Source organism: Euprymna scolopes, chromosome 2 (genome assembly GCF_053919585.1).
Source record: "Euprymna scolopes isolate OS-2025 chromosome 2, ASM5391958v1, whole genome shotgun sequence".
NCBI classification, from domain to species: Eukaryota; Metazoa; Mollusca; class Cephalopoda; order Sepiida; family Sepiolidae; genus Euprymna; species Euprymna scolopes.
In genome coordinates this window covers 33,964,573-33,981,831 of record NC_136483.1, presented here as the reverse complement: position 1 = coordinate 33,981,831, position 17,259 = coordinate 33,964,573, and the positions used below count along the sequence as shown (strand labels likewise).

Below are 17,259 nucleotides of genomic sequence, written 5' to 3'. Positions count from 1 at the left end.
ATCATCAATATTATGTATAATATAGAGGGAATTAAATTACAATATTTATTAGTCCAGAAAATCGATTATTATTATTATTAATAATATATATATATATATATATATAGACCTCGCAACATAACAATAAGCTCCAAACCAAAATTTTTCACCCTAAACAATACAAAAATTAAGGAAATATTTTCTCAAACTTAATGTAGTTCCTATTTGATTTCCTCCCCCTCTCTTTCTCTTGCTATAATTTCCATAATTTCCATTTTTTGTGTTAATCGTAATCCTAAGCTCAATTTTACTCTTAAGCAAGGTTCAAACACTCATATTGTTGCTCATTTTCCAATTTTTTTTATTGTTAACAACATGCATACAGTTTTATGTCCCAATGTTGGTATATAAATATATAATAGTTCATTAATCATAATTTTGCCCAACTGGGAAAACTTATCAGCACATATAAAACTAATCTAACAAAGTTTTTTTACATTTCTAGATAGGACTCCTACATTAACATAGCAGTATTCATTTTTTTTTTTTTTTTACGTGCAACGTATATGTAATATGTCAAACATTATTGACATTTCATAATTCAAGTACACTTAACATCAGCATGAGTAGTGATTTCACTCTGCTTGCTCTTCGTGATACTACATTTTTCATATATATATACAAGTAATGGGTTAGTGTACTTGTACGGTAGAGGGTTCAATATTAAGCAAATAATATAACATACACTTTCTCCAGGATATACATTTTGTGCATATTCTCGTGTATCACTTTTTATGGATACTACACTCTGATCCTATGTAGAGCAACACTGATTTTAGATAAACTTCATAAGATACTAATAGCTCTATTTTAAGAAGATATGACACTTAGAGCATCAGCAGAATGTACAGACATTAAACAGAAACATTGAATCATACATAATTCTGTGATATATTGGATGCGGACAATATGCAAGTAAAAATAACGCATGTGCATACACGTTTGTTTATTTCTATGCATAAAATGTAACCCTTGGTTACTAGAACATTTTTTGTTTTTCCCAGGTACTAATTAACACAAGGTGTGTCCCATATTTGAAGGAAATGCACCTAATGACATATATCATACATATTTAATATTAATATTGTTAATTATAACAAATAAATTCAACTGATCTATGGCAAATAATCAGTAAAGCATATGTAATATCTGTAAAGGAACTGAAATAAAGACATAATATTGTGTGTGTGACTTGTTTCTTAAACATATGTACGAGCTTGGTGTAAAAAGATTTTGCCAATTTCCATTTTCAAGATGGAATTTTAAAACTTGAAAATTTTTAATTATGGAGAGCAAAGGTTGTTATTGTTACGAATAGATTCTATCTGTCAATGAATTTATAAATTCCTAGCTTGTAAAATCTTTTAGCTCTTGATATGAAATATGAATGTAACTCATATTCAATCTCCTCTCGTAATGTTAACATTTAGAAGGTTATGTAATCTTCCAAATAAGTAATAATCCAAGAGAGAAAGATCAGGAAAATATCCAGAATGGGGCAAGATTTCCTAAGCAAATTTTTCTAAGAGAAGTATAGTACCTATAGTTGGTTGCAATTACTTGCTAAAGGGGCACTGCTCATACAGAGCAGATAGTCTTAGGCAAATGATACAAAAGCTAACACAACAAAGAGTTGACCAATTCCAGAAGAAACCAGACTGTTCAACAGTTCTGGATCAGTACAAAAAAAAAAAAAAATGAAAAGAAAGCTGACCATCATTTTATTAATTTACTGGTTGATAATTACTTTAGTGATTAATCTTAATATGTTAAAAAAAACAAAGACTTATATACTATATTCCTAGACTTCAGGCTAAGGATAAGTGTAAGATTAGCTCTGTTCGAGAAATCCTTCCTGACTAGGGCAATTTTCATTTTTGTCTTGCCTAGAGTACTCTTTTTGGGCAGATGGATATTTCCTACATTACCTTGTGTCAAACTTTGCCCCCATGGGGAAACTGTGCTTCAATACAATGAACTCTCAAGAATTATCTTCGTAACAACAAAAAAGAATATTTTTTTTCACAGAAAAAGAAATAATGAAAACAATAATCGCAAAACTTTTGTTTGAAATCTTCCTGGAAAATTCTGATGATAGTACCGTCCTAATTCTGCATAAGTACTTCAATTAAAATTTTAAAAATTTATTTGTTTAATCTTGAAATGACCTTAAGTTCCACCAACTAATAGCAAAACAGATGTAAACTGTGTAGAAAACATTAAACATACAAAATAGCAAATCGAGCATGATCGAGTGTCTTACCTTTTGCTTCAAGTCAAAAGATGCTTTGCGTGACTCTTCTTCTCGATCTTCATCACGTGCGACTCTTGCCTGCAGCTCCATCACCTCTTTGCCCAATTTGCTACGTTCACTATCAAGCAACTTCACTTGTCGACGCAAATCTTGTAGTTCACGTCGGGCATCTAAGCGGGCCTTTTCCACTTCACGCAGATTTGTGCGCAGTTCTCCTGCCTCCTTCTGTATTACCAGTTTCTGTTCTTCAATAACTACAAATTCAAAGAATGTGTAAAAAATTATGCATACATAATAATATATATATATATATATATATATAGCCAGTATAAATAAGTAACAATTCATCTAATGAAGTAACTTTCAATAATTGCAAAGCTATTTATAATACAGCACTTAAAAATAGTGGATATAAGGACATAGAGATAAAATATAAAGTAAATAACACTAGCACAAATGGATCTAGAAATCGTGGTAGGAAAATTATTTGGTTCACACCCCCCTTTAACATTATGTTGAAAACAAAACTTGGTGCAAAATTTTTACAACTTACTCATAAGCATTTCCCACCAGATAATATATGACATAAAATATTTAATAAAAATACATTAAAATTAAGTTACAGCTGTAGTGATAATTTGGAAAGGATTATAAAAAAGCATAATGGAAGAATTTTAAAGACGACTAATAGAGAAGGGGAGAATACTAGTGCAAACACTGCGATGAATAAATGTAACTGTAAAAAACCTGAGGAATGCCCAATAAAAAATGAATGTCTGACCTCATCGGTGGTATACCAAGCAAGGATATTCTCGGTGGAGAACCCAAGGGACGAAAGATTCTACATAGGGAGTACCCAAATGACTTTCAAAAATAGATTCTATGGACATACACGCTCGATGAATAATCAAACATATGAAAAGGACACTTCCTTATCGTTATATTACTGGAAATTAGTTAGAGAAAATAAAACACCTAGTATAGAATGGAATATTATTAGAAGGGCCAATACTTGCCACTCATTGAACTCACCATGTCTATTATGCTTATCAGAAAAACTTGAGATAACTAGGTTTAAAGACCGAGAAAAATTATTGAATATTAAACAAGAAACTGCTATATCCTGCAAACATTTCAGAATACATGCACTTAAGGAACTCTAAATTAGGATAATGGAACTGCTATAAGTACAACTAACCCCCATCAAATAACCCCCCCACAAAGAGGATAAGTGAGGTCGCAACTATAATCATACCCATATGGGTTACGTAAGTCACTTAATATTCTACTTCATCGAGCAGTTATGGTATTACTAGCCGAAATAAGTACCTGTATGAAGGTATATTTGAACTAAATGAGTAATAGATCGTTTTGAGTGAAGCTCGTAATAATGTATGCATATGGATATTTTTGGGTGTGTGCATGTATGGATATATGATCTTTATATACCCGGGTAGGAAAAATAATTTATTAATATAAAAAAAAAAAAAAAAAAAAAAAAAAAAATAGAAGAAATAAATAGATGAAAGAAAGTAAGGAATGAAGGGTGAATGGAAGAGAAAGGAATAAGGGTATTAGAGTGAATAAGCAAAGATGAAGGTAAGTACTACAATATATAAGCTTATATACTAGGTTTGTATAACCTAAATACTCTGATTTCTGTCATATGTTATTATATATTATTATTGTGTCGTGATACATCTTATGTATACCTGCCTTACCATCGAAAGAATCTTTGTTAAATATGAGGATAACCCTATGAACTTCATGCTGAATTCAATATAAATTTTTACGTAGTGTCAATTTTTACGGTAAAAACCTACAACTTAGGAAAGTGTAACAAGCGGATGGGGCCATGAAACATAACTAGACGTGTGGAATTTGATAGAAAAAGTGAATTTATATAGTAGGTGTATTCATGTCTGTTTCTACTTTAGATGTATCATTTGGTGGCACGGTACATGTATGCATGTATATATATATATGTCTATATTTGTGTGACTTTGGATATATAAGTGTATTTTACGTATGCATGTATGTTTGTATGTTTATATATATATATATATATCTGTATCTATGTATCTGTGTGTATGTTTGTATGTGGATGTGTCTCTGTGTCTATTGTATGTAGATATATGTATACACACGTATATTTCTGAACTATTAGAATAGGCTGCCTCGTATAGAATTGTTGTAACAATATAGATTACAAAAATGTATGGATGTCCGAATGTTGTTTATATATATGTTATATATGTATGTATGTGTGGATATGTATATGTATGTCTGTTGTGTGTGTGTTTATATGTATGTATGTGTATATGTATATATATATATATGTATGTATTTATGTATGTATGTATGTATGTGTGTGTTTGTGTATATATGTGTATGTATGTATATATATATATATATATATATATATATATATATATATATATATATATACACCCGTCTGTAGTCGGGTAGCATAATATTGCATATACGAAGATGTTACCACGCTACATAAGTAAAGAAAAATACTATTATTTGTCTCTGTATGTCTGAAATGTGTGTGTGTGTATATATGCGCGGGTGTAGATAAATGTTAGACATTTATAAGTGTATTGATACACGCATATAGGTGCATGTGGGGTTTAGATAACTTTCGGGTTTATATTTATTCACATTTTGTTGGTTTATTTGTTTTAATTTAATTTTATTTTTATTCTTATTTATCTTATTTTTTATTTTTTTTATTTTTTATTGTATTTTTTATATATTTTTTATTTTTTATTTATTTTTATTTATTTATTTATTTATTTATGTATTTTATTTTTATTTATTTATATTTTTTTATTTACCTTAATGTAACTTTTACTTTATCTTCTACGTAGTTTCAGAATCATTGTCTAGTTTCAGTAAATAAAACAAAAAGTGTCTAGCATGGATTCGCTTTTGAATATATGGATTAATGTGTGTATACTGTGTGTGTTGGCAGTGTCTGTGTATGGATGTGTTATGTGTGTGTTGCGTGTATGTGTGGGTGGAGGTAGATTAAAAAGGCACCGGTCAGTACTTGGTTGACCATAGCTAAGGTTATTAACTTACAGACTCTAAGACAAGAAAACGAAACTCTCAAGTACCCTATGCCATAAAAAGCCAAAAGTTAAGTTAGATGGGGGAGGGGGAAAAGAAAAAAGATGTTTATCATCTTCATAGACCTCACTCATCCTTTTACCGTTTTTGTTTTTTTTGACTCCCACCCAGGTTGTATTTTTAACTTGATAAACGAAATAGAAAAATGTATTTGGTGGAAATGTCACTTTTGAAGGTGGTTCTTGGCCTGAAGACGTAATCCCCCGACGTGGGTGATTACAGAAACATGTATGCACATATGTAGCCATTAATGTTTGTATAAATAAAATTAATATATATATATATATATATATATATATAGATAGATAGTAAGTTATAAAATGTATATGGCGATTAAGCTACACTGAATATTCGGCGTTTCATCCACTCTAAGATTCCTCAGGCTTATGCGCAAATTCTGTGGTTGTTTATCGTTTTTATATGGTCCCTTTTCTATTGAGGATTTAGTTAGCCAATCAGCTTTCTAGTATCCACCGCGCCCCTTCCTATCAGCCAATGGGCATGCATTTTATCGGACAAAGGATTTGTTTTAAAACTAGGTTAGTGTTTTTTTTTGTTTTTTTTGTTAGTTTATATATAAATATATATATCTGTACATACATATATGCACATATATATATACATATATATATATATACATACATATATGTGTGATCGTTTATGTATATTCATGTTTATTTAATTTATTTATTTGTTTATTTTCTATTGTTTTTGTTAGTTTTAAAATTATTTTGTATCGCTATCCTAGAGTAAATTTTATTTTGTGAACACAGTTATTTGCTATTTCTCTTCTATAGTTTAATAAATGCTGGGGTTCTTTAAAGTACAGGATAGCAAATTTTTCATGAAGGCATAATCTACATGGGTCGTCTAGATGACTACACGTGGTAGCTTGTCTTACTATTTTCCATTCGACTACCGGCGAATGTCCGCTCTCTTTGAGTTCCCAGTATTTATTCGCTAGTGTTGTTTTTATACGGTGTTTTTTATTGTTGAATGTACTTTTGTGGTCATAGTATCGGGTTTTGAAATCTAAGGAAGTCATGCCTACGTAATATTTCTTGTTATTCGGATTTTCTTTCGCAAATATTGTTGCCTGATAAACTACACTTTTAGTTAGACATTTAGAAAAGGGACCATATAAAAATGATAAACAACCACAAAATTCGCGCATAAGCCTGAGGAATCCTAGAGTGGATGAAATGCCGAATATTCAGTGTAGCTTAATCGCCATATATATTTTATAAATTACTAACTAGCTCTACCTACGTATTGAGCACTTTTGAAGTAAATACTTAAAGTTTATGCATAAATCTATACTTTCGTATATTAATTTTATGTGAGTAAATGAAGTAGTTATATGTATAAGTATATGCTCAACACAATGGCAAAAAAGAAAAAAAAAAAAAAGAAAATGTACAAAACTCTGAAGATGAAGTTTTACTTCAAAATATATTAATTTTAAACAAATAAATATTGTTTATCTTTCATAATATTGCATTGTGATTTGATTTTCAAACGTACCTAATACATACATACATATATATATATATATACATACATATATATATATATATGTATATTAAAATGTATATGTTTTGTGAACCTAATTTACGTACATTATATAATAATTATTAATTGAAAATCGATTATGGTATTTTATATAAAAAAATTTTATAATCTGCAACCTAAATTTTAGAATATAATTTGATAGGGTAGTAATAATTGTGATAGCTTTTCTAAATAAGATGGCAGCTTACTGGAAATAGTCCTACGTGAATTCTTTTGGTTCTTTCTGAATTTTACCTATTACATTGTTCTGCATTTTTCTCTTTGTGATTTATCTGATGAGTCTACAGAAGAAATACTCAATATTGACATATAAATATTAGTTGTTCCTTGTAAACAAAACAGATTTGTAAAATTTACTGAAGTTTTTATTTTGGAAAAAGTGATTGGTAAGATCAATAAAACCTTGGACTTTAGAATGTAGCAAAATTGTTATATATATTAGCTGCATCCTTCATGCATTGCCAAGAAATTTTTACTTTATGGGAGGAAATACATTTCTTATATATTGCCAGAAAATTATATATATATATATATATATATATATATATATATATATATATATATATATATATATATATATATATATTATTAGCGTGCTATCACTTTGCCAAGTTCACTACTGGAAACTAAAATTTTAAATAATATACATTTCCTTCTTCTATCTCTTGTGAACATGAGTCAATAATTTTCACACTAATTTATATCATTATATATAAATGTTAATGTTTATCTAAATAGATAAATAAATCTGTATCAAAACTAACAAAATACAAATTTATTTATGTTTGAATAAGAAAGAAATGAATAGAAAGAAATCAATTTGCGTTTCAAAACAATAAAAAAAGAAAATCTTGTGTTGCATGCACACGCACAAGAGAAAGAGAGAGGGAGTGATATTTTAAGAATTTATTTTTGGAGTGCAGGAAAGAGCATAATAATAAAATTTCCTATCTGAAAATTCTTCATCAAATTCAATGAAAATTTGAAATATTTGAATCATTAAACAACAATTAAGCAAGATTCCCTTGATTTCCATTTCTTATTGAGACCTCTAAAATGTAAAGCTTAGATTTGAGATATTTTCTAGAATCAAAATCATTTAAATTTTTATCAAAAATCCATTACATAAGAAAATGGTAGGGTGGACTAGATTCTCAAGCCTTGGTAGGCAACTAATCGAGGAGAATGAAAACTCTGAAATACACCAGACTTTTGCTTATATCAGCATTATCTCCAGTCGTTTACACTTCTCTATAGTAATATGTATGTAAGTAATATTGCTGCAAGAGAAATTGGAGTTGGAGAATGCTTTATTGCTAAACTCTTTGTCATGCAGGAATAATCTCTTTATTATTCTTTATCCAATATCTATATAAGACCCAAGTAGTCATATTTGAACTTGAATCAGATAAAAAAATTGCATATTGGGTGAACTTTGGTCCATTCAAGAAGATAGAGGAAATTGTTATCAAAAGTTTAATAACAGGTATGGGAACAGAGAAAATGGAAGAAAGATATGAGTCATGTGATGTCATCAATGAAATTAGGTGGTATTTTAAAACAGAACCTGACTCACAATTGGTTTAGTTCGGTTCATCTATATTCTAGCATATCAAGCATTGTGAAATGCAATAACTATTAAAATATTAAAAAAAAAGAATCACTTCTTTGCAGGTAAAGTATCAATTTGTAATAAACTGATTAAAAAAAAACACACAGAGAGGGGCAACTTTTGGGTTCATACTTTTTTCGCCAGTACTATTTTTAGATAATTTAATTCTATATGATTACTGAAACACAAGTTGCTATTTTTACTTGGACATGTTAAGAAATTGTAGGTTCTCAATAATATTAGTGTATAATTGAATTCAATATATCTGATATATCTGATGCATTTGAACTGGGTATAATTCCATAGTCCGTAACAGTACTGGTATATGATGTCCTAATGGATACTTTTTTTCTTTTTATATACTGTAGAGTCATCACTTATCAAAGTCTGTAGGCCACTTAAAGATAAGTGTTAATGAGTCTAAGGTGAGACAACATTGTGATGATTGGTGCTGGTGGAAATTGGATCGAAGTTAACATATTTTAGAGGACAGCTCAAGAATTTGTTTACATTGACTTGGAAATGATCATGTTATAATCAGCTGAGAGGTAGCTCTGCAGCATTGTGTTCCACAATGGGGAAAAGGCTCTGCTCATGGAATTTTCATTTAGCTCTAGGCATAGATAAAGAGTAAGGGAAATTGCTAAAAGTGATTGTAGCTAGGAATAATGGGATATGGAACGAATTCTTTTGCAATATTGAAAAACTGCAAGATGTATTTGTGGATAGAACCAACCTCCATTCCTCTGTTGGGTTTCCTGTAGACGTCGGTTGATTTCCATTTTATCGCTCTCATTTCTCTTGATAGAATTTCGCAATTCTTCAGATGTCCGACTCAGGGTTTCTTTTTCACGGACCTCATCATTGATGTTACGTTTCAGATCTATCATCTCTTTCCTCATTAATTCTCTCTGTTCATCAGCTGGAAGAGAAAAGAAGTAAAAAAATGAATAATTAATTCACAGAAGATTTTTTCATTCTTATTACTTTTTTTTACGGGATGTTTGAAACAAATGTGACACTTTTTGAAAAGGAAAGAAAGGCTTCAAATCTGGGCCAATAATTGATGTCTTCTTAACATTCAAGATGTATTGCTTAGAGGAACCTTGTGCAGAATTCCTATATTAAAAAATAAAAATAAGGAACCCATCGAAAACATCATATTCCAAAAATCATGTAAATTGATCAAGTAGTTTGATTTTCTTACTTAAAAATAAAATTTTATGAATATCCAACAAATGATCGTCTCGCTCACAAATTTGAAAAATATCATAAGAAACAAAGGAAGGATAATTCAACAATAATTCTTACTTACCAGATGTATGCCTACAAATTCTCATTAATTGCTTAAAAATGATTTTCTTTGTAAAAATAAAACTACATGATCAATTTATATGGTTTTTGGAACATGAGATTTTCGTTTTATCACATAATACAGATTTTTCTTTAGTTTTGATTTTTAATGTGGAGGAATTCTGGACAAGAACTGGATCTTTTGCTGAATACAGCAAACTCAAAGCCACAGCCTCCAGGCAGAACCTGAACCTAAAGTACATGTATTTCACTATGTTCTTCAAATTTGATCGTGCCAATCAGCTAGTTCTTGGTGTTGTAGACAGTACAGTTGGTGTCTTTCTCAACTGCACCGCATAATAATTAATAGAGTTGCAATCAGGTGAATTGAAAGTGCGTGTATGTGTGTGTGTGCGCGCGGACAGAACAGATCCTCAAACATCCTTGTTTGACACTTTCCTCATCTCTATCGTCAAAGTCTTCAATACCTAGTCTCGATCTTACCAAACCTTGATGAATATTGTGCATATCCATCAGAATATCTGCTAAACCTTTGCGTCTACATTTTTGCCATAATTCTCATGCTAACATTTCAAGGTATTCAAGGAACACTGAGTTGCGGTTAAGATTTTTTTTTTTTTTTGATTTGGTGTGAATCACTATGAATCACTATGATACGGGTTATTCTCTTTATATATTCCGATACTTTCTATTTGCTCTATCTAGCTTTCAAGCCCTATTAACAGAAGACAAAAAATGTTATCCATTGCCTTTTACTGTTATCAAATACTTAAAATGGTTTAGACAAATTTCAGAACAATTTGATTTATTTTTTATAACAAAAAAGTAATTTAATGACCAAACAATCATTTCTATTTCATTTTATGAAAAGAACAAAGAATTTAGTAGAACATGATTTTGGTTTTTGTCCAGAATTCTTCCATATCAAAAACTAAAAATAAAGAAAAATCTGTATGATGTATGTACCTGTGAGAAAATGAAAATATCATATTCCAAAAATCACATCAATTGATCATGTAGTTTTATTTTTATAAAAAAAAATCATTTTTTAGCAATTAATGCGGGCGGCACACCTGAGGGGGCAGCATTTTGAGAGGGTAAAAATAGAAAGTAGAAAAAATAAATAAAAATAAACAAAAGTTAACAAAAAATATGAAATTTTATACCATAATATATAAAGGTTGTAAAAAATCAGAATTTTGGGGGGTATCGGAATCAGAAAAAATGTGTCCCTGTTTTCTGAGCGTCGGGGGGTGGGGTGCATGGGGGCGGAATTTTGAGATGGTAAAAGGAGAAAATCGAAAAAATGCTAACAAAAATCTGAAATTTTATATCGAAAAGGTTGTAAAAAATGGGAACTTTTGTAGTTATTGGAATCGCAAAAAGGTGTCCTTATTTTGCGAGCGGCATATGTCAGGGGGCGGCATTTTGAGAGAGTAAAAATAGAAAGTAGAAAAAAATAAATAAAAATAAACAAAATCTAACAAAAAATCTGAAATTTTATACCAAAAGTTTGTAAAAATCTGAAGTATTGGAGGTATCGGAATCGGAAAAATGTGTCCCTATTTTACGATTCCATAACCGATTCTTTTAAATTTTTAATTTAATTTTTCATTATTGGTACTAATTATAAATATTTATTATTTTTAAATTATCACTAAAACTAAAATGAGAATAACCTGTGTGTGTGTGTATAATAGTCATTCAAACACAGGACTGTTTCGCTGTTTACAGCTCATCGGTGCGGCTAGACTTTAGCAACTACTTCCAGCTAGGAAAGAAATCCGACCATCTGAGAGAGCGAGGGAGAAATATTTTAACAACGATTAGCAGCCTTTGGGCTGATATCACAGTGTAATATCTGTTCTAATGATACACTTCTCCTTTTCTGTCATCGGTCAGTATGAGGAAATCGTTCATGACTGAGGATTTTTAGTTTTGTTCCTATCCAGAGTGCCCCTTTTTGTGGAGCTGGATTTTCCCCACATTAAAAACCGGCCTTGTGTCTAACTCTGCCCTTGTGGAGAGGCAAGTAAATGGGAACAATCGGCAGTCGTTGCCAAACTGACCTCAGCTCTAATTGTACACAAGATCTAATTTTAAACAAGACCATTGCTATATTCGCTTACGGCCGTTTGCCATTTTCGGCTCTCATTATGCTCAACATTATGGGAGCATTATAATAAATGCGTATTTATTTTAAACTATATATGTGCATATACACATATATTTATACATACATATACATATATACGTGCATATATACATATATACACACATACAAATATATAAATACGCATATATACATACATACACACACATACAAATATATAAATATGCATATATACATACATATGTATATATATATATATATATATATATATATATATATACATATATAATATAAATATATACATATGTAGATACATACATATACATATATATATATATAAACAAATATATATAATATATCCTTCAAAATTGAGGCAATTTTTTTGTTTTAATCTAGGTTGAACTTTCTCTACATTAAAAACCGATCTTGAAATGAATTAAAGCAATTTATTCTCAATTAATGGAAATTTTGAAAACTCCAAACGCAATTGTAAATTATTGCTTGATAAATAGTTTAACAGTTTGGAGTTTTCAAAATTTCCATTAATTGAGAATAAATTGCTTTAATTCATTTCAATCACCAAGTTTAAAAAATGCAAGCATTAATTATTTCTGGAGATATACTCAGTGACTGGCTGACCTAACAGGATAGGGCCAAGCCCAGGCTTCGGCCAAGCACCAAAAAAACAAAATGACCTCAGAAAGATTTCATACTTAAAGGGGAACTTTCATATAAATTTTTATCGAATAGGTGCGAAAATAAAGTCGGATATTTGGGTGTATATACACCGACATCAAAGAGGAAATAACATTAGATGTGAAAGTTTGAATTCATTAATTTTATTACTGTCCAATTCATGAGGCTAAGACTTTGAAAGTATCAAACGTTTGCTTTTGTAGCATACTTTTTATAACTCCTTATAAACTTTACAAATGCTAGCTGGGGGATCGACAAAATCACCCCGGGCAACCCCCACCATCTACTTAAAACAAAAGGAAAACAGATAAAATCTCAAATGAATAAAAAATATTAAAAATCAGTTTTCATATTTTAATTTAATTGAATTTAGGAAAATTAGATACCGTAGAACTAATTTTCGCAAGGTATGAAAATTAAGCAACTACAGAATAAATGTTAACTTAATAATAATGGACCAGTTTTCCTACCTAGCAAAAAATGGACGAATTTTCCATGGATGAATTTTTCCTTGGACGAATTTTCCGGGCACCCAAATGCGGGCGGGGCAAATTTTACTACCGCCATGGGCGGCAAAAGGTCTAGCTACGCCACTGTCTACATCTAAAATTTCAAGTGTTTAGACCCAAATTGGCGGAGGAGTTTGGTAGAATCTGCAAAAGTTTAACTCTTTAAACTTTGACCTCTTGGCAGCCAAATTTTCATCCCAAAACTGATTAAAAAGCTTGCTGTATGTCTGAATACCCTTTATGTAAAATTTCAAACATTTAGACCCAAAATTGGCTGAATAGTTTGCTAGAGACCGCAAAGGTCAAATCTTTTGAACTTTGACTCCTTTGCAACCAGATTTTCAGTCAAAAACTGCTGAAAAAAGCTTGCCCTATGTCTAAATACACTTTATGTAAAATTTCAAATGTTTAGACCAAAAATTGGCTGAGTAATTTGGTAGAGACCGCAGAGGTCCAATTTTTAATTTTGACCCCAATTTTGATCCCTTAACATTTATTGTTTTGGGCTCAAATCAAATTAAAAAGTTTGACCAATGTTCAAGAAACCTACATAAAAAAATCCAAGTGTTTAGACCCAAAATTGGCAGAAGAGTTTGGTAGAGTTTTTAAAGGTCAAATCATTGCACTTTGACCCCATAACAGCTAAATTTCTGGTTGAAAACCAATTAAAAAAATTTTCTAAAATCTCAATACTTCTTATGTTAAATCTTGAGTCTGTAGAATGAAAATTGACAGAGTAGTTTGGTAGGGAAATGTACACACAGACACACACATACCCTCAGACAGACAATTTCATTTTTATGGATATAATAGATAATTACCAGCAAAAAGTAAATCATTACAGAAAAGAGCTAATTTCATTCTTGATTGATAAAGGTGATAGGTTCATCAAAAATGTTAAATTCCCAAGAAAATGAGTAAATTTGCTTCTATATGAAAAACAAGAACTGAATCAAGACTAATCAACAGAATAAAGAGTTACAGATTTCTGTATTTTATTTTATTCTGTTTCTACACATTTCTATATACAGAAAGTATGTGGATACATTAACATACACACGCACATTGTGTGTGTGTGTGTGTATATACATATATATATATATATATATATATATATATATATATATATACGTTCGCGCCTGGCCTCCATGGAAATAGGTACAAACTTTAATAAAGACTTTTCATATCTATCTGCGTAAGTATACTTTGATAATTATGTTTTAGTTTGAAGAAATATGGTATAATAAAATTATGGGGTTTTTGTTCGCACCTGACCTCCATAGAATGGAAATATGTCACAAAGTTTAACGAAGTTTTTTAATATAGATCCACAGAATATTGTGATAAGTGTTTCAGTGTGAACAGGTATGGTATAATAAATTATGGGATTTATCTATTTTATTTTTACTTTCATCATATTTTGCTTTGGTTTTGATACCCCCAAATTCGAAGCTATCTCTTTACAACCCTTCCTTTTCATAACCTATCATACTTTCATAAATCAGAGTCCATTTTCTTTAGGCTGTTTTTGGACCCAGTCAATGACGGATACTTTTGCTAGTATATATATATATATATATATATATATATATATATATATATGGCAATTAAACTACACAGAATCTTCTACATTTTACCCCTGGAGGAAATCATCAAGCTAAAATGCTTATATATATCTTTTTTATATATATCTTAAAAATCTTTCTGCTTCAATTTGGGACCAGTAACTAATTTTCTATTGAATTTTTCTCTATGGATTTTCTATACTGCTCTCATTTTTTCTTACCATAGATAGACCATATTTTTTTATTTTTAATTTTAGTTGAATATAAACTTCAACTTACTAGGTTTCCTTTTTGTAAAAATAAGATTTTAAAGAACCTTTTGGAGTTTGAATTCATATTTTTTGGAATGAAATTTCCCATTTTTCAAGTGATCACTTCTCTAAAAATATATTTCCCAGTTCTTCTAGTGACCACTTTTCTCTTAAATTTATACAACATTGTTGAAAGCTCTTTTGGATATGTTAACACATATCAATTGTTCGGATTAACATGTGAAATTCTTTTGGAGATTGATACACCTGTTATATTGCAATGGGATTAGTCTTCAGGACCTCTCCGGATCAATTCCAGACATGTGAAACATACCTGAGGACTATTCTTCCTGGGAACATTACATTGCAGTCCATCCGCAAAATGTTTCCTGATCTTTTAATGACTTTAATTGAGGATTTCCTTAAACCAAGATTCTTTTCATTGGAGTTTATTTTCGAACTGATTTCTATTGAGGATTACTTTACTGAAAATTCATTGCATTGAAGTTTTTTGAATCGATCTCTATTGGACTACTCTCCTCCCACCCAGATTATTTTGTTTAAATTTTTAAAATCTTTTTTTTTTTCTACTTAAATTTTCTTTTTTTCCTTTTCCTCCACCCATTTTATTATCTGGTTCTCTATTTTACTTCCTCTTTTATGTTTTCTTCTCTATTTCCCCTTATCTACCCTCCCCTACCAATACTCCTTGTTTTTCATCCAAATCCCCTTTAATAGTCCCCATTAATTCACACCATATTTTTTTTTTTTACATTTCTAATCTAAATGTTCTCAAGCCAGTTATATTTTTGTACACACATATAGTGTTGTAATGCCGTTTTTTCTTCCTCTTATTATGAGAAGCATTTAGCTTCGAAACGCCATGGTCTAAAGAGGTTTATTTTCAATTTCCTTCCATTTTCGTCCTCACTGACTTGAAAAGTTCTATGTAACGTTTATTGATGTATATATATATATATATATATATCTGTACAAATATGATTTTTTTTTTCAATTATATTTCACTTTTTATACATAAAATTCTTAATTTAAGAAACTCAATGGGATTACAAAGCATATAAAAATAAATGCTAAAAGTTTATATTCCAAATTTCATAATGTTGACCATCTTACAATTTATTCTTTTAATTCTGTTGACACCTACAATTCTTGATAGTAACTGCTTCATAGCACAAAATCATTCATTTTATTATTATATCAATCAATGAATCTATTATTATATGTATATAGTATTTGAGACCAAGGATGACCAATGGCAGCCAATTGTTCCCATTCCTGAATGGCCTTGTGCCTAATTTGTTTATTTCACAGTCATTTTCGTTTTTTATTGTCATGTTTTATATTATTTCACTTAAATTTCTGCCCTCTGTAGATAACTTGGCAAAATTGTCATCATTTTTGATGGCGTGTGTATGCTAGATTTCATATATTCATATCCCTTTTATCAAATCTTGACTGTGTGTGTTTTGTTTTATTTGCTTTTAAAACAAATGAAAAACTTACTTCTCCAATCACAAATTTATTCAGAAAACTATCTCTTAAATGCGCAGGTAAGATGTCTACAGGATATTCACACTAGTAAGAAAATCATTGTTTTTGTTCTGTCATTTTAAAAACAAACATTGGAAAAAAAAAAAAAAAGTTTATAAATGAAAGAGGAAAAAAATGTTTTTGTTATACCTTCTCTGATCTTCCGATTGGCTTCAATGAGATCTCGACGTACACTGTCTCTGGCTTCTTCAACCAATTTCAACTGGATTTTCAGTTCTGCTACTTCCTTCAGGGCCACTTCACGATGACGTTGCAAGTCTTTACATCGATTGGTTAATTCTTTAATTTCCTTCTCATTAGCTTCCCTACAAGAAAAATTGAAACAGAAATAAAACATGAAAACAGATTCATATATATATAAAAAAAGAGAATGAGTTAAGAAAAATACTAAAGAAGAAGAAAAAGATTAGATGTATATTTTAATTTACTTTCCATTTAAACTCCTACCATTCCTCAAAAAAATGACAAAATTAACATTCTTGAACTTGTAAATTACTGTTTTAGATTTTTAAATGGAATACGTTGATTTCACTGTAAATAATTATTTTTTAGCCCCAAAATACAATACAGCAATACAATACATCTGTTTTAGGCAAAACACCAAGAGAATACAATACAGTTCTT

At 30.0% G+C, this 17,259-nt stretch overlaps 1 protein-coding gene across 8 annotated transcripts in view; it reads right to left on the bottom strand.

The window, feature by feature from the left end:
* Positions 1–17,259, bottom strand: part of LOC145290702 (uncharacterized) — a 576,300-nt gene that overhangs the window by 59,146 nt on the left and 499,895 nt on the right. For all 8 annotated transcript variants that reach the window (XM_080136503.1, XM_080136504.1, XM_080136510.1 and 5 more), the window contains 3 exons: positions 16,765–16,940; positions 9,352–9,537; positions 2,303–2,547 (listed from right to left, as the gene is read on the bottom strand). In XM_080136503.1, coding sequence (XP_079992629.1) covers positions 2,303–2,547; positions 9,352–9,537; positions 16,765–16,940 — 607 coding nt within the window. The remainder of the gene's footprint in view (positions 1–2,302; positions 2,548–9,351; positions 9,538–16,764; positions 16,941–17,259) is intronic.